At 39.2% G+C, this 19,323-nt stretch overlaps 1 protein-coding gene across 2 annotated transcripts in view; it reads left to right on the top strand.

The window, feature by feature from the left end:
- Positions 1-19,323, top strand: part of SLK (STE20 like kinase) — a 71,980-nt gene that overhangs the window by 37,540 nt on the left and 15,117 nt on the right. Inside the window, exons 5-13 of one of the 2 annotated variants that reach the window (XM_034777999.1) lie at positions 548-620; positions 846-1,040; positions 2,166-2,247; positions 3,462-3,590; positions 6,020-7,468; positions 10,218-10,348; positions 10,672-10,795; positions 13,852-14,031; positions 16,719-16,811. In XM_034777999.1, coding sequence (XP_034633890.1) covers positions 548-620; positions 846-1,040; positions 2,166-2,247; positions 3,462-3,590; positions 6,020-7,468; positions 10,218-10,348; positions 10,672-10,795; positions 13,852-14,031; positions 16,719-16,811 — 2,456 coding nt within the window. The remainder of the gene's footprint in view (positions 1-547; positions 621-845; positions 1,041-2,165; positions 2,248-3,461; positions 3,591-6,019; positions 7,469-10,217; positions 10,349-10,671; positions 10,796-13,851; positions 14,032-16,718; positions 16,812-19,323) is intronic. The other variant, XM_034778000.1, reaches the window with a different exon arrangement.

Genomic DNA, 19,323 nt, shown 5'->3' with positions numbered 1-19,323 from the left:
TGCTTGATATGCTATTTGATAAAATTTATTATAGGAATGCCAGATTTCTAATTTACATTTTACAATCAAAAGTGTACGTACATGCCTTTACTATTAGCCTTTTTCAAAGATTTCATACTGGGAGAACAGGAAAAAGAAAATAAATCCTAGTTTAGGATTTCTGAATTAGTGTAAAAATCAGAGATGTTAATGTTCAAGTTTAGTGTGATAATTTCATAGGCAAAATAAATAATTTCCTAATGGAAAATATTTTATTCCTTTTCTTCTAACAACAAATATTTCTCCTACCGGCCATTATTTCTGTCCCTCACATCCTAATCTTGGCATTAGCCTTTAAAGTGCTTTATTTTTAGCAGGGGAAGGCATTATACTTTTTTATTAGAGCAGTTAGTGAGCTACAACGCATTACTGATTAATAATACCAACATATTTAAATATTTTGAACTCTCACTTTGGAGTTTTAATATTCATATATGTATACTTTTTGGTCTGAAATATAGCTCAAAATGTCCACCTCTAAATTAGTAATATTTTTGTTTGCTTCAAGCGGATTTTGGCGTATCTGCTAAAAACACAAGGACAATACAGAGAAGAGATTCTTTCATTGGTACACCTTACTGGTAAGTGTGCAGTTTTGTTAACTTTTTAGCATGAACTAACATTTTAATATCACAGTTGATTATATAGCCTTGCAAAAGAATAATGTAAAGTATTGTAAAGTGTGCCATTTACTTTAAAATATTTAAATTTCATTAATATTTTAATTAAGTCAACAATTTAGAATGTTTTTGACTGCAGATGATAATGCTTCATTCTCTAATTCTATAAACCATTCTCTTTTGCAGGATGGCTCCTGAAGTGGTAATGTGTGAGACATCTAAAGACAGGCCTTATGATTATAAGGCTGATGTGTGGTCACTGGGCATCACTTTAATAGAAATGGCTCAAGTAGAACCACCTCATCACGAGTTAAATCCTATGCGCGTGCTGCTGAAAATAGCAAAATCTGACCCACCTACATTGGCACAGCCTTCAAAATGGTTAGTCTTTTAATGCTAACTTTTTTTTGTCAAGGGTTTTGGAGATTGACCCTGAGTCTGCAACGATGTAAGCACATTTAACTTCAGGCCCTTGAGTAGTCCTATTAAACGGTATGAACTACTCACATGCATTAAGTACTTATATGTGGCCTTGGAGGATTGGGGCCCATGACTTTACTTTTTGTTATTGCAGTGTCTAGAAACTTTCATATTAAAAAGGCTACAGTATCTTAGTATTTTGATATTGTTGGAAAACAGAGCTTGTTCTTTTTAAACATAAGATTCAGATTCAACAACAAATGTGTACATAAAGATTTTTAACTACCCTTTTTTAAAAAATGTGATATAGAGAAAAAAATCATGAGGAGGATGATCTGCTTAAAAAAAAGAGAAATGTTGAAGAATCCTCTTGAGGATTTCATACAGAGAATATACGTTGTTTGAAAAGCGTATGCCATTGCCCACTCAGTCATGACAACAGATTGTTTTCAAATGGTTAGTGCAAAGTATTACTAGGTGAATTTGCAGTTAGGAAGCATTTAAAACCAAGAACCATAAAATAAAACCTTTCTTTAAAATGGAACTTGATTAGAAAAAATGCCACTCAGGGACTAAAAAAGAACAACAGAAAGGTTAAGTTTGCACTTCACATGGCAAAATAATGTATAAACGGGTGTTGAATCAAGCCATATCACTTTACACAAAACAATGTGACAGATAAAGCAGTGGTTTTTAATATAGTGTAGATTATAAAACTTTATTAAGAGATGTTACAAGGTAAGCAATGTGCTACTTTCACTTTTAACATTTATTAGATTGGCTATCAGAAGATCAATATGCAGCACCTCATGGGCGTTTCGACTGTAAAACTCATTGGGTTAAATTCATATCCCTGGTATAACTCCATTGATTTCATTCGAGTTATGCCAGTGATTGTAACCAGTTAAGGGGAAACTGTTTGGGTTTTGGTTTTTTCCATTCTCTTGCCTCTCTTGCCTTGTTTTGAATGGGATGGTGAGCAATTGTAATGCAGTCATAAATGGGAAATTGAAAAGAATGTGTCACTATGCAGTTTGTGCAGGAGGAAAGGTAAAGTGGCAATCACTTCTTTGTTTTCTTCTGCAGGTCTTCAGATTTTAAAGATTTTCTAAGGAAATGTTTGGAAAAGAATGTAGATGCCAGATGGAATACTGCTCAGCTTCTACAGGTAAGAAGAGTTAGCTGCCAACAGGGCTATAGTACTTGGGTTTAATACATCTATTTAGAATCAAGACACTGCTACTCTGAAGTTCTGAATAATTCAAAATTAGATATACTTAATCTGTATTTAACATTATGGGGCAGATCCTCAGCTGGTATAAATCAATGGAGAGACACCAGCTTACACCAGGTGGAAATCTGGCCTACTATTTGTAAATTTTTATATGAAAATAATTCTTGTGTGCATCTATTTATGTTAATTCAGTGCTTCTCCCCCCCAGAAAATAAAAAAAATAACTAGCACTGGAAGGGACCTTGAAAGGTCATTGAGTCCAGCCCTCTGTCTTCACTAGCAGGACCAAATACTAATTTTGCCCAAATCCCTAAGTGGCCCCCTCAAGGATTGAACTCTCAACCCTGGGTTTAGCAGGCCAATGCTCAAACCACTGAGCTATTCCTCCTCCTAATGTGTAAAGTAGTTGTGTTTATATAAGCACTTGATTGCTGACAGATGTTTTAAAAGCTTTAGTCTTCCATCTGCTATAATGCTGTCACTGCAAAAGAGCTAACAGGAATAGATCTGACTAGATAAATTTGATTCTGTTTAACGTCAGTGCATGTTTACTTGTATCCAAAATACATTTGACATATGCTGAAAGGCTTTAAGAAGCAGGACCAAACAGAGAGAGAATAGTTTATGCAGAAAGAATATGAAGACAAGTAGTTGTTTTTTCTAAAGGAAAAATACAGAAGAAATTGATTGTCTCACAAATCTTTGGTCTAAAGGCAGCATTGTATTTTTCTAGATTAAGTACTTTTAGATAGTAAATAGAAAATTTATTGGGTGGAAGTTCAGGCATGGAATAAAAAAAATATTGAAGAAGAAAAGCAACCTTTTAAAAACTCTTTCTACTTTTGTTCTTTGGGTTGTTAAGGTCAGTATAACTTTTTTAAAAATTATTTGATGAGCTATCTGTATTTTTGATGAGTTTATTAAACAAATCTCCACATAAATATTTAGATATTGATTTTAAAACTTCTAATTTAAAAAATCTACATTAATAAAAAATGGTATTGGGTAAGTATTACAGTTTAATCCCTTTAATATCTGGGTATAATAGAGACCAAGATATAACCCTAAAAGAATTGCTACTTTTATTCCATTGTTATCAAAAATGAAATGACTGTTTATTTTAAAAGACAATTTTTTTTTTTTACAAGCATCCGTTTGTTACTGTCACTTCTAATAAACCAGTCAGAGAGTTGATTGCAGAGGCAAAGGCTGAAGTTACAGAAGAAGTTGAAGATGGTAAAGATGAAGATGAAGAGGAGGAAACAGAAAATTCTCTGGTCAGTTAAAGTATAAATTTATAGATATATATGGGTGCTTATTTTAATTACATTTTGTCTATGAAAAACTTTCTGGCACGCTAATTATTTTCGCAACATTTTTAATTTGTACTAAGAATGAATGTATTTTTGTTTTGTTTTTTCCCCAAGTATAGCATGCCTTCAGTGCAAAATACAGAAGTCAGAATTTATAAAAGTCAGATGATCTTAAGCTTCTTCAGGACAGAATAATAAAGAATATTATGTGCATGAATGGTGATTATGTGTGTACATGTGGATATGTAAGGCGAGAAGGTTGCTTAAACCGGGAGTGGACAAACTGTGGCTCGTGAGCTGAAGCCCCACGCCCTGTCGGGTGCCTCCCATGGGGCTGAAGCCCCAAGCCCCGGCAGGTACGCCCCAGCTCTCGAATTTCTGAAGATGGCCATATGCAATTTAGAGGGTCAGTAAGTTTGGCCACCTCTGGTTTAAACAGTCAAAGGCTTTTTGTAAAATAATACACAAATATTTAAATTCAGTCAAATATGTAAATGTATTAATGTGTAAGTGAACCGTGTATTTGGTATAATAACTAACTCTTGTATGGGTGAAGGTATGATATTTATGTTCTAAATTAAGTTTCCTGTGCATTTATAACTCGACTATTTTAAAAAAAAACAAAAATCTGTCTACAGGACAAACTCTGTAGTGGAGTTAGTTTGTGAGAAATTTAGATTTATAAGGATACTTCTGCCCGTCAAATTCAGTCTCTTACAGGGAGATGAAACCGTAGCTTTAGTACGATAATATGCTAATATCTTGTGAATAAAATATATTCATTTACATTATTTATATGTATCCTATTTAAAAACACATTTGACTTCCAATATACTGAGATTCTAAAATACTTTCATATTTAGAATTATTTTAGATTCATTTTAGCACAAAGAGTGTGTTACTACATGCTTTCTTAGGCAAAAAACGCTCATTGAGGTTTGCCTTAGTAGAAAGAGCAGGATCAGGCCAATATTTGATACAGTAGCTAGGCATAATTTACATAACATTTTAAATTATATACTGTAATCTCCTAATGGCAAATTGTAACAGTTTCATTCACAGATTATGGGGTTCTAGTAGTAAATATAGACAAAGATGTATCAGTATCGCTCCAAAAAGTGAAAGAATAATTATGATTTGAGATAATGGTTCATTAATATATTTGTCTGTATCTGTCTTTGTAGAAATATAATACATATTAATTCACAGTCTAGCAACAACAGTTGCTAGAGTTATGTTCACATAATTGTTTTGATTATAACTTCTTGTTACCATCCATTCATAGCTGCTAAAAACTTTTACCTTTTTAACTAAAATTTCTCATGCTTGGTCTCTGCCTGAAGGTGAACTTTTGAAGTTCGTGTAAAAATTGTTCAGCCATTTTTGAGTGAGAAGAGGTTAAAAAAAATACACTTGTCCAATTTTTATATCTATATACTGATATTATAATATAGCTATATATTTAAAAAACAAAGAAAATGTTACAACCTTCTTAAACATTTGCAAGTTAAAATTTGGCATGGAAATAACCCTCCTGGAGACGTAGTGCCATTGTTGAAAAGAAATTGTTTTTTTTTCACATGTGAGTGGAACAAAGCTGGCTACAAAGCAAAGAACCTAATCAGATGTATTGCTGCTAATTAATTGGGACCTCTGGGATGAGATCCTCATCCTCACTCCAGCCTTATTATTCTAAGTAAAAGGATCATGAAAGCCCCACTTCTGGCTATGGGAGGATTTCCCTGGTACAGGCACAGTGAAAACAGCCATGAGACTGCTTTCTGACTATCCCCTCACAAGCCCTGGCAAAGGGAACGTACTGGGGGGCATCTTGGGGCAGCACTCAGATTTGTGGGCAATGCTGTGGTCCATAGGGCAGCCTGGGGAAGCTGTGGTAACTTAGACCTGCCCCCAGGTGGGTTTAATTTATGCTCAGGTCCTCTCCAGTCCCTTGAGTAGCCCAGGATCAGGGGGGCAAAAAGGTGGCATAAGGCCAAGATTTTTTGTTGTGCCTCTTAGATGTGCACACAGAATCTCACCTCTGTGGCCAGAAGAACCATACAGGGTGTAAAGTGGTGGAGGAAGGGCTTATGAGGACTTTACAAGGTGTGTGGGTGCTGAGGCAAAGGATGTCCAGTGTCCCTCAGGGACTGAGAAAGGGCTCCTGTGAAATTGTAAATGAGTCAAAAGGTCTTTTCTACAGATGTAATAGTTCTGTGATTATGTTTTGTCAAATAGTTTGAGATAATGGAATTTATTTTTCCTGGAAACCAAGCTACATACGTGTAGTGTCTTTTCATATACATATCTCTCTGTGCACGAAATTTTTGTATAATTGTTTTCTACATAAATTAGAAAATAGTATTTTTTTTCTTTTTTAAATTCATTTTTAGCAATTACCAACAAACAAGCGTGCCTCCTCTGACCTTAGTATTGCCAGCTCTGAAGAAGATAAACTTTCCCAGAATGCCTCGATTCTGGAATCTGTTTCTGAGAAAACAGAAAATAATGCTGCTGAGGAAAAGAACATCAGTGTATTTCCAGATGATAAAACAACTGCTAATGAACCCAAGACAATTAAAGATGTGGAAGTTATTGACAGTGTGTCTGATACCTCTCCTGGAGATATTGTAAATGTGCAGAATGGGTCAGTATTAGTTGAGGAAGATGAGCCAGGGAAAACATCAGGAGTTGAAAAGAATACTGGAAAAGCAGAAGTAGTAAATGAAGACACTGGATCACAGACAGAAATAAAAGAAGTTGATACAGTGACGATATTAGAAACAAATGATAAACACAGTCTGAAAACAGAGGAAAGAAGTGCCATAGAAAATGAAGAGACAGATGAAAATAAACTGAAAATAGCACCTGAAATTGAAGATGCCAGTATTCAAACTACAGAAGTGATATCTAAAGAGACTGGAGAGAAAGAGGAGAAAGAAAGTGGAACAGATAGCCAGGAAAATAAGAATGAAGGAACAACGATAGAACAAATTACAGAGCAAAAGGATGATGGTAAATCTGAAGAAGTTCAGAAAGATGAGATGACAGGCAGCACTAATGAAACTCTGGTTAAAGGTGCAGAGAAAATGGCTGACACAGAGCAGGAGCCAATAAAAAATGGAGCTGACAATGCTCAAGAGACAGGCAGCAGTAGTGGAGATAAAATACCTGGGACAGTCCAGAAGCTAATGGAAAGTAGAACTGAGCATGTTCACAAGACAAGCAGCTTTGAAGAAACTCAGATTAAAAGTGGAGATAAAGTGACTGATACAGATCAGAAATTAGTTGAAAGTGAAAATGAAGATGTTCATAAGACAAGCAGCATAGAGGAAACTGAGGTCAAGGATTCAGGAAAAGTGGGTGATATAGACCAGAAGCCAATACAGAGCAAGACTGAGAATATTCATGAGACAAATAGCACTGAGGAAATTCAAGTCGAAAGTGTGGGTAAAGTGATTGAGCCTGACCAGAATTCAGAAACAAACGAACCTGAGGATACCCATGAGAACAACATTCAGATAAATGCAGAGCATTCAGAAGTTCCGTGTGATGCACCACTTAAGAACAAGCTTCAAGATCCTGCAGCTGAACAACCTAATGGTTCTGAACTCACTCCAATACCCATTATTAGTGTTAGCACCGAAGAAAATGAGGAAAAAGTTAAAATGGGTAATCAAGCCAGTGCTGAAACGTTACAGCAGCTAGAACCTGAGACACTAAAGGAAAATGATACAGAATCAGGCACTGGTTCCACAACTGATAATAATAGCATTGATTTGAACTTGTCCATCTCTAGCTTCCTCACTAAAAACAAGGACACTGGATCAATATCTTTACAAGTAAGTGTAGACAATTAGTTATATTTTTTTATGTAAAATCTTATATAGTAGCACCCTAAGACTTTCTTGGGGAGTTAATAATGCCGAGAAAATCAACCAATCAGAAACTAGCATAGTAATACTGAATCTGTACATTTATAGGAACCATTTTGCTAGGATTGAAGGTTGCAAATAGTCAAATATCAGTTGCATCTAAAACTGTTTTCAAAGAAAATATTGGAGTACATGGAATAGTGTTGTAACTCTGTGTACATGTGATTAGGCAGCAATTGCAAAGGGCCACAAAACTGCCACACATTTCCCTAAATCGTTGTAAAACTATGTTCCAAAATCTAAACTATCAGATCAAAAAATTGTTAATCATTACAGTTGTGAAGATAACCTTCAAAATGTGAACCAATACATTGAGACAGGAAATTCCAAAGAGCCGAAAACTACAGGATGATTAAGAGAAAGATTTGTCTTGTGGTTAAGGCTTGGGACTAGAACTCAAGATTTCAAGTTCAATTCCTGGCTTTATACATAATTCCTGTTGACCTGGGGTAAATCCCTTAACCTCTCCCTGTCATAGCTCAGTCTTCTCCATGTATAACTTCTCTCTAACCCATTGTTTGTCCTGACTATTTAGACCAGCGTTTTTCAAAGTTCGGGTCCCAACCCCATACTGGGTTGCAGCATGTAAGGCACTGGGTCGCTCTGGTCAGCCCCGCCAACTGGGACATTAAAAGTCCCGTCAGCGGTGCTGTCCAGCTAAGGCAGGCTAGTGCCTACCTGTTCCGACACTGCGCTGCACCCCAGAAGCGGCCAACAGCAGGTTTGCCTCAAAGGCGGGGGGCCACGGGGCTCCACACACTGCCCCCGCCCCGAGCACCAGCTCCGCACTCCCATTGACCGGTTCCCAACCAATGGGAGCTTGGGGGGCGGTGCCTGCGGGCGAGAGCCGTGCAGAGCTGGACCTGCTGCTGGCCGCTTCAGGCGCAGCGCGGTCTGCGGCGCCAGGACAGGCGGGAAGCCTGCCTCTGCACCCTGGCTGCACCGCTGATTGGGAGCTGCCAGAGGTAAGTCCGCAACCTAACCCCATGCCCCAATCTCCAGCCCTGAGTCCCCCCCCCCCAACCTTGAACCCCTTCCTCCACCCCAAGCCCTTCATCCCTGGCCTTAACCCAGAGCCTGCACCCCCACCCAGAGCCCTGACCCCCTCCTGCAGCCCAACCGCCTGCCCCAGCCCAGAGCCCCCTCCTACACCCTGAACCCCTCATTCCCGGCCCCACCCCGCAGCCCTCACCCCCACAGCCCAACCCTATGCCCCAGCCCTGAGCCCCTCCCACATCCCAAACCCCTCATCCCCAGCTCTGTTGGGTCGCGGGCATCAACAATTTTCTTCAACTGGGTCCCCAGAAAAAAAGTTTGAAAACCACTGATTTAGACTGCAAGATCATCAGGATAGCAATTGTATATTCAGGCTTTTCTACAACAGAAGGTGCTTTACCTATACTGGTATGAATGCAGTTATGCCAGTATAACTGCTGATAGCAATATATCTCATTCCTATTCAGCAAGAGGAACATAAGGCACATTTATATCCGTATAACAGTATCCATGGTATTGGTTTAAAAAAAAAAATCTACTCCCTTTTATCTCAATGAAGTCATAATTTTGGTACTGTGTAGTAAAGTGTAATAAAATAGTAATAAAAAGCTAGGAACTTGTTAGTCACGTGGTACTTGAAGTCATGAGGTATTGCTGAATTGAAAGGAGAATTTAATAGATTAATAAAATTGGAAAGTTAATGAAGCACTGTCAAGGCGAGGAATCTGGCAGTAATGTTTGACATTTGATCACCTCACTGATTCACATTAGAAGCAGGTCTTTGGTAAAATTTTCAAGCTGTGTTCAACAAACACTTAATGGCCAGAGGAGTAAGCCTAAGGACAAAAGGCTGGTGGGAGTTGCCACCAAGGTCTAGAGAGGCATTGTCTGTGGAGATTCTCACTCCTCTCCCCCGGTGCTACTGTCAGTAACTGAAGGGGAGAGTATTGGGATTCCTACCAGAGGTGTTGGCCATGGATACTGCCCTCGAGCTCCTTCTTTCATATCCACTACTGGCTTGTAAGTGTCTGACAAATGTGAAACCCTGGTTAAGGAATGAGAACAATTTGCTCTCTCTTTCTCTTCTCCACTCAGGAGCCTCTCCTACTCTACCCCAACGTGTTGTAAGGAAGGGGTCTGCTATATTGCTCCTCCCCGACCAACAATTTGTGTCCCCTTTTCCCATTACCTGCCTCTGTTTTTGCTGATAAGTTTCCCAGGCAGAAATGTAGGGTGAAATCAGCAAATCTTTATTCAGTTTCACTGCCACTTTTCAGAATCCTGGGGACATCTGTGAAAATGTCTAGTCTAGATGAATTCAAGGGAAAGCAATGGGGAACAACAATGGCAATAGAACTGTTTTCAGACTCAGGAAGATAACCCTGCATCAGTTCATGTTGGAAGATTTAAAAAATTGTCTAGATAAATGGCAACTTCATTTATAGGAAATAATAATAGCTTAATTTCCCCCTTTGCTGGCTAAGAAAAGTTTAACTTCTTGGCACCAGTAAGAGGACTTTTCAAGCTCTAGTAACTTGAGGACAATTTACTTTGCTGTATTGTATGCAGTTGTTCTCTATTTAGAAACTCAGTAATTTAATTTATCAGATGTAAAAAAGTGTTATTTAGTTGAACACAGAATAACAACATTTTCATTCAGGAAACTAGAAGACACAAGAAAACATTGAAGAAAACTCGCAAATTTGTTGTTGACGGAGTAGAAGTGAGTGTGACAACTTCAAAAATAGTTACAGAAAATGATTCAAAAAGTGAAGAATTGAGATTTCTTCGGTGAGTAAAAAAATCTCTAAATGACTTTGGAGACTTTTGGTGTTCCTTTTCCTTCCTGAATAACACAGGAAGAATCTTTAATGCGAGAGTGCTCTGGGGTTTGTTTTTATAGTGCATTGGGATTAAATTTAGATCTTGTTAGCAGAAGGAAAAACTGTTTATTTTAAAATAATGATACAAAAATCCAAGTCTAATCTTACATTTCTTTTTTAAAACTGGTATTATTGAGCCCAAATTGTTGTTGTGTTTTTTTTTTTTATTATTTTTATCTTTATTCACTTCCTCTCTTCTTTTGCCCCACCAACACTACTGCTCATTATCAGACGTCAAGAGCTGCGGGAGCTAAGACTTCTTCAAAAAGAAGAGCAGAGAGCTCAACAGCAGCTCAGTAATAAACTCCTACAACAACGAGAACAGATGTTCAGACGCTTTGAACAGGAAATGAAGGTTAGTTTTAATTTTTTTTTTTTTTTTTTTTTTTTTTTTTTTTTTTTGCACTTACATGATATAAGGCAGCTTTTTATTGAGTGAATTTAGTGCTCTTAAAAGATGCCCTATTGATGGACTAAGTGAACATGGATAGCAACAGTCTAGGCTTTTCCTGCTGAGGGTACTACTCTGTAATTCAGTGTTCATGTTTATTCAGTCCTTGTTCTCTCTACTTAGAGAGATTTTGACAGGTAGTCTTGTTGATCTCCCAAACTAATCAAAATGCTCGGAAATAATGCCTCCTAGTCAGCAGAGGGTGATAAAACCAGTTTTTGGGAGGATATCTTCCCCACTCCATTAATTGGTTTGCTCATTCACATACTTCAGTTGTTTTTGTCTCTAGCAAGCGGAAGAACATTTCCTTTACCAGATGTCTGGTTAGTCTGGGCTAAAGCAAAAAGACTAGGCCAGAGATATTCACCAATGTACATCTGCCTCTGCAGCATGCACTCGAGACCCCAAGAGTATGCAAGCCCCCTCCCTAGCAGCAGGTCAGCCCTTTCAGGAGTGCAGTATGACAAGTTCTACAGGAGCTCTAGGGCCTGGAATTGCTGGTAATGCTAAGTCCTCACACAACCAAAAATTGGAGGATACTTTTGCTTGAATTGTGTGGGAAATGCTAGTTGTGAGGTATCTCAGGAGAGGACCAGCAAGGTAGAAAGCCTATCCTAGCATGTCCTACAACCTCTGAGGGCACTGCCTTTGGTTTCCCAAAAGATCCTCTTCTCTGGGACCCTCCAGGAATTTCTCTCCTGCTTCTTGGTCCAGAGAGAAGGAACCTTAGCAGCAACAAGCAGGTGCTATCCCTGACCATCTCCAAATCAACTCCAGTCAGTACTGGGCTCTCCTTCAGCGCAGTTCCTGAGTGACTCATCAGAGGAATGAAATAACAGCTGTTAGCGCCCTCTGATCCAGGAGAGTGACTGCAGAAGGTATTCAAATGGTCACTCCAATAATGAAGGTCCTCTAGTCCCCAGGTCCTTCAAAGCTTACTCCTAAGGGAATTCTGCACCAAAAATTTTAAAATTTTGCACACAATATTTTAAAATTCTGCAAATTATATTTATTAAATTAATGTGGAGGCTCCAGCCTGGCATTGGGGAGCACAGGCCACTGGCTGCACAAAGGTGGGAGGTCACTGTGTAACTTCCTCCCTGGGACATAGACTCTGCGGCGAGCCTGCACCCAATCCTGACACAGCGCAAGGTTTGGGCCTGCCACAGAAACACCCCAGGGTCCTGCCCCTCTGTATGGGCAGGCAAGCTTAGCAAGGTAGGATCCATGTGTGGAGGGGCTTAATGTGGGGGGATCCAGGTGTGGGATGAGAGGATTCTGTGTGGGGCAATCTGGGTGGGGGCGGCTCAGTGGGGGATTCAGTTGCAGGGGGGATCTAGATGCAGAGGGGCTTGTTGGAGGGTTCTGGGTGCAATGGTAATGGGACTCTGCAGGGGGGTCCAGGTGAAGGTGGTTGGGCCTCAGCGGCGGGGGAGGAGCCTAGGTGTGGGGGATTCAGTGGGTGGTCCAGATGCTGGGGGAGTGGGGCTCAGTGGGGTGGGGATCCAGATGCAGCTGGTAGGAGCTTGGTGGGGTGGGGATCCGGGTGGCTTGTCGGGGTGGTCCAGGTGCAGGGGGAGTGGGGCTCATCGGGCAAGTTCTGAGTGCGGGGGCGCTGAGGCTTGGTGGGAGGGTCTGGGTATGGGGGGGTCTGGAGGCACGGGGTTGGGTGAGTGGGGGAGCAGTTCCATGTACAGGAATCCCTCCCCCTGCAGCTGAAGAGCAATGGGTGCAGGAAGCAGTGGGGTGGTGGGAGTTGGCAGAGCCTGCAGCTGGGGGAGAAATCTGGGGGGTGGGTCTGATCCGACCCCGGATGCCATGCAGGGGAAGAGGAAGTCCCGTCCTCCCCAGCCCAGCCGGGACTAGCAGCTGAGCCTGGCACAGGGTAGGAGCCATGAGCCAGGTCTTTCCCAGTCCTGCTTCCTGCCCCACAGTGATTTGCCTCTCTGACGGCTGCCCTGGGCACCCAAAACATACTGCTGGGGAGGGTCACATGACATCTCTTTTGGTTTCCCTTTGCTTCCCAGTCAGAAAGTCATTTTTCTGCGGGGAAGCAAAGAAATCTGCAGGAGACATAAATTCTGCACAGGCGCAGTGGCACAGAATTCCCCCAGGAGTAAAAGCTGCTTCTGTGGGGAATCAAAGGAATCGCCCCATCATATATGCACCAGATTAGCTTTTCCCCCACTACATCTAAATCTTCCTTTGCAACACATCAAAGTAGGCTTGCAGGCAGCCAGAACAGAAGACGCAAAAAGGATTCCCTTTCCCACAGGCAACTCCCCCTACCCCTACAAGCATGAGCATGCTCCAGCTTCCTTAAGAAGATAAGTAGCTCCTCCTCCTGCCTCCTACATAGCATAGGCCAAGGTAATAGTCACCTTGTAAATACTTAAAATAAAGATAGATAGCACAGGCCCCCTGCTAGACACACACGATGTTTTGACCTGGAGCTGCTAAATATCCTGTGCTATGCCTCCCATCCTCGCTTTCTCTCATTTTATGCACTTCCATATAAATTATTTCCAGCTTAATGTACTGGCTTTTGGTATGATTTGAGAAGTATTGCCCTGCTGTGGCTGACTGAAGATAAGGAATCTATTATTCACTGAGAGTGATATCTGTTAACTCAAGCATTAGAGGCCTGTATTTTTAGACTGTGATGATTCAGTTCCAGAGGTATGAATGTAAAATTTATATAGTAAATTGTGTCTGTTGTGTAATGCTTAAAGATTCGTAACACAAGAGGTCTCCAGGCATTTTTCAGCACTGGCAAGGCATGCTTTGTTCACATTCATTTACATTCATCACAAATTCAAAATTTGGTATACTACAATATGGAGTTCCCTAGCTAAGGTGAGCAAACATCATTGTTTTGACTGGACAGTTCTGCAGAACTTTCAACCCTCCTGAATTTAACTTCCTAGAAAAATATCAGATGAAATGGAATTATTTTACAGAGTAAAAAGCGGCAGTATGATCAAGAGATTGAAAATCTAGAAAAGCAGCAAAAACAGACAATAGAACGTTTGGAACAGGAACACACAAATCGCTTAAGAGATGAAGCAAAACGCATCAAAGCAGAACAGGAGAAGGAATTGTCCAAATTCCAGAACATGTTGAAAAACAAAAAAAAAGAGGTAAGACTCATTGATAATTTAGAAAGTAGGGGGCCTGGCCAAAGGCGAGCATGGTTGGACTCCCTGTATCCCTGCCATAATAACTTCTGGGGGCCATTCACAGCCATTGTAATTTTTTTGTTTTAGTGCATACAAAACAGCTAACAGACCGTTGAAATATTGACTTCCGCAGAAGTCACTGATTGATTAGCACATTTGTATCTTTCATATAATCTTTAAAATTAATACATTTTAATTTTGTTTGATAGCATTCCACAAAACAAAAAAGCCAAATTTCCCTACATTTGTAATGTTAGAATTTAAAAAACTATAATACAGCTTTGGTAACAGTTGAGTCATTATACCTACTGTAAGTTTCCATTTGTTTATCATTAAGCCCATATTTTGTAACTTGTCTGTAAAAGATGTAACCCTGGCAGGAGTTGTCTCTTCTGATTTTAACTCAATTGGGAAAAAAAAAAAAAATTGACACCTGAAAAGTTTTATGACTAATTGCAGATCTAAGTTATATAGTGAAACAAGTGAGTGAAGGATGATGCTGAAAGTCTAAACCAGTGGTTCTCAAACTTGTTCTTCGTGGGCCACTTGAAAATTGCTGAGGATCTCGGCAGACCACTTGGTGTTGTTTTTACCGCTAGCTAACTATTGTAAAGTGCTTTGGATAAAAGCATTATATAAAAAGAAGCTTAATAATAATCAATGTTTTTTTGTTCCACAAATAAAAGCGCACAACTCATATTTTAATATCCGTAGTCTTACCTTTCTAATGCGATGGATGTGCCTTCTCTCCTCCGCCGCCGCAGTCCCCTGAGCTGGGGCTGGAAAGGAGGGGAGTCTCTCCCCCGTCCCGCATCACAGCAACCCCCGAGCTGGGGCTGGGAAGAAGGGGGGTCTCTCCCCCGCCCACAGCAGCAACAGAGATGAGGCTGGGAAGGAGGGCCATCTCTCCGCCGCAGCCCTGGAGCTGGAGAAAGTCACCTCTTTCTCTGGGTGCCGCAGCCCTGCACGTCCCAAATTCCCCTACCCCTTCTTTTCACCCCATAGCCCTCTCCCACCTACCCTCTATTCCCCCCAAGGCCACCACTTCACCTTACATGTGTGTCTTCTCCAGGGACCAGGCACCTAATTAGTGAAGCCATACCTGCGCGGCTCCACTAATTAGGTGGGCGGCCCTTCAGTCTCTCGTGTGTGGCCACCCAGGCGCACACCTTAGTGGGAACTATCCGCGGACCACCTGAATGGAGCTCATGGACCACTGGTGGTCCACGGCCCACAGTTTGAGAACCTCTGGTTTAAACTGTTAATTTGCTTGTGTTAGCGCATGAGAAAGTGGTGTATTTACATATAGGTTTTTGTATATGAAGGCTGTATTTTATTTTTAAAACAATTGCATAGTTATAGTTCTGCATATAAGTGAATATAATTTATGCAAAAATAAGAGTAGTTATTAGATTAATATTCATTAATCTAAAAATCTATGGTGCACTATCAGAGCTTGTATGCAGAAGGACCCTATAGTATGAACATGTTTAGAAAAATATATATTTTATTTATTTTGAACTGTGCACTGGTATGTATTAATCATTTTTTCTCTTTTGCTGAACTTCTTGCATCTTTGAGTTTCTTTTTACTGGTGATTGGGTCTTATATGGGGAAGCTGGTGGAACTTAATGCTGTATACTGATCTAAAAAAATTTCTTTCTTGGAAACAGGAATAGCATGTGGTGGTTTGGACTCTGATTTCTGATGGGGCTTCCACTATTAAATAAACATTTGTTCTTGGAGGCATACTTTTTTATTTATGGTTCCGTGAGGAGATTTACAGTTTGGAGGAAAATGCAGTCAGAGCTCTAAAACTATCCATGTTATATTGGAGAGTATGGAAAGTATATAATGTTAAAAACTGGCAATATTTAATCTCCACTAAACAAAATCATCATATTCTTAGCAAGTTGCTTTATCAGATAATATTTAGAAATTAGCTCACCATTTTAAAGTGCACTATACTGAAACACATTTTATACAGTTTCGGCCTACCTGTAATGCAGAGTTTTTTAAGAATATAATAATTGGTGGGGGTGGTCGTTTCAAAGGTTTACTTTTTAAAACTGAATACTTACAGCCCTTTTATCTTTAGTGTGCTTATGTGCCTCTTTTATATTTTAAAACATACTATGTAAGTGTCATTTGTGGTTGAGAATATAGAAATGACATTGTATCAATTTGGATATGAGAGAATGTCAATGAAAGCTGTTTTTCAGTGGAAGTTCCTCTAAACTTCCACTTGTTTCAGATCTGTTACTCTGGGGCTAAAAATATTTTATAAAATTTCCTGTACTGTTTAAAGAGACCATTACTATTGCAGGCGGCTTTCTTAATCGATGGCTGTTTAAGTTACTGCATGAAAACACATTAATGAGATAAAGTAATCCATAGGGAGGCATCACTGGTTCTGAGAGCACTTCATTAACATTTGCATGTAAAATCAGATTGGTTTATGGCTCCTTTCTACGCTGCACTTAGACTCGCACAGAGCATGCACTACCTTTTCCTTTTTCACCAAACTAACACCTCTGCATGCTTTCCAGTACCTTAGTGCTTGAACTACACCTCTCATGTTCACAACAAATGCTTGCTGTGGAGAAAAAAATGTTATTTTCCCCACCTTCTGCATGCTTATACACTAGGTTTTTAATGAAGTGGAGAAAGCACCAAAAGAGCTGAGAAAAGAGCTCATGAAACGCAAGAAAGAGGAGCTTGCACAAACCCAGCATGCTCAGGTAACAGCAGCAGCTTCATGCTACTAAAATCCAAACAGCAGCATTAGTCACACAGCTTAATCATTTCACTTTCTTTTTCAGAGTGACTTTGAAATTTAATTTCTAACCCTTGACAGTTGCTCTGCTCCCTCAGATGCTCCCATAACCCTTTCCATAGAGTACAATGTATAATCAATTATATGCAAACTTGTGTTGATGTGTTAAAAAAGGTTAACATTCGGAAAGCTGTATTCAAATTAGAAAAATATCTTTATACATCCCGGGAAAACTCATGACATTGCCTTTTCAGCTGATAAGTATCTTGTGTGTCTGCATAATTATAAATGTTAGAGTAGAATGTCAAATATTTTCAGAATATTAAGCATAAAGGAGGAAAATAAGTATATAGAAAGTGTAAAATTAAGAATACTGTTCATGACAGCAGAGCATTTAAAGTAAACTGACTTAATTAAATACCAAAGTGAAATGGAAAGTTGCATGAAAACTTTAGAAGATTGCAAATATAATTCCACACCTTGCACCTTACTGATATTATCTGACAGAGCTGGAAGACAAAAAAAATATTAAATGTGTTCTTCCTTTGTAAGGTTTTGAATGTGCTATTCTACCTCTAGTCAAGGTTATATCACAAAAAGGGGTTTGGGATGAATAACTGAAGTAGGATTTAATTATTTTTTACAGGAGTGGAAAAGGTAGTGATGTGATTGGACTATGTTAATTGTGATTTGACTTTGAGGCATAGATGTTATATTTTATGGGCATGATGGGTTGAAATAAAGATGGGTGTACACCTGAGCAAAGTTCATAGCAAGTAGAGTTTTAGAACTACAAGTTAACAGATTTATTTGGGCATAAGCTTTCGTGAGTAAAAACCTCACTTCTTCGGATGCAACCGAAGAAGTGAGGTTTTTACTCATGAAAGCTTCTTATGCCCAAATAAATCTGTTAGTCTTTAAGGTGCCACCAGACTCCTTGTTGTTTTTGTAGATACAGACTAACACGGCTACCCCCTGATACTTGAGAACTACAAGTTGTCATATTTGTCAGTGGATTAATGGGTTTCCACTACAGCAAAAGCTTTGATAAATAATAAGATATCCTGATTAAGTTAAAAGATCCTAATTTCATGTCATCAAAAAGTACTGTAAGCATAAGAACATCTGCAGAAATTTGATTTCAAATCTGTAAACAGATCAGTTACGTACAAGTACCATTTCTACTGTAAATGATTGTTTGCTCAAACCATCTTCATATTCTCATGGCTGATGTATAGTAGTTTACCATCTTTGAAAGAAAAGAGTTGTTTTTGTTTACATTTTGACCTGGGAAGTATTGTATTGTATTCTGATCCACAGGGCATTGCTCAGGTTATGATTCAATCTTTTCAATTGTCTTCGTGTACACTCTTCAATGCACAAATGCAGGATGTAAGTCCAAAAATACCAAGAAGGGTTTATTTCCCTAATTTTTTCAACTTTGTGTTCTCTCCTATTTTTTTCTTTGGCTCATATGTGCTGATGAATTTCATTGTCTCAAAAATTGATGAGTGCAAATTTATAAAATTGTATAGTTTAAAAGTTCAGATTGATGCAGTGATTAACTTTGGACAAAACATTGTGAATTTTCTCTCTGAAACCGAAGTAGTCAATAATTTAATGATTTTATCATTTCAGCACCTGTGAGAAATTGAATGCAGTGACTAAATTTTATGTTGTGTGTGCTGTGAAATTTTTACCTTTGGGAAGTGGCATTTAGCATTTTCTTGCTAAATCGTAGGACAAAAACTTGTTACTACTGTCACAAAGAACTAATGTAACTGCTAAAGAGAAAATTATATTGTGGTCTGCCTCCTACACTAGCCAGCAAAGTTGCCAGTGAAGTTTTTCTCCATAATGTTTATTGCATGTGATGTGATAAAGATTGTGGAAAACATCTTCACTGGCAGCTTGGTTGGATAGTATAGGAGGTAGACCACAATACACAATCTTTAGTGTGCGTGATGTTTGGTATTGATGTTTGAAGCTGAAAGGACAGAGCTTATGTTTTTCAGATACATGGCTTAGCTTGCTGTGCTAGCCATTTTAAGAAAACCCTCTTATTTTGACTTCCAGTATAAACAGATCAGAACTATACGTAAGTGATTGAGGGAGGAAAGTCTCTTCCATAATTGCTTTTCTGACCTTGACCACACACTTCTAATGTAATATTTTCCCCAGGGGGTTGAAAATGTAAGACAGCATGAAAAAATACCTTGAAAGTCACCTACAGCATGTTTTACACAATGGCACCCCCAGCTATTCGAGTATATTAAAGCTGAATTTCTAATATATTTCAGTCTTCTTACTCTTTTCATTGAAAAGTAAATAATGTGGAACCCTCTAAAACTGTATTGTCATCAGTCCATTATTCTGTTTTTAATCTGTATCACTGACCCTATCTCTCTGATAATACCCATAACTAGCATTCTCCCAGATATTTACCAACTTGCTCCTCTTCCAATTTTATACCACCT

This window comes from Trachemys scripta, chromosome 7 (assembly GCF_013100865.1).
Source record: "Trachemys scripta elegans isolate TJP31775 chromosome 7, CAS_Tse_1.0, whole genome shotgun sequence".
NCBI classification, from domain to species: domain Eukaryota; kingdom Metazoa; phylum Chordata; order Testudines; family Emydidae; genus Trachemys; species Trachemys scripta.
Note: the sequence above shows the minus strand (reverse complement) of the source record. Positions and strands in the feature narration are given on the sequence as shown.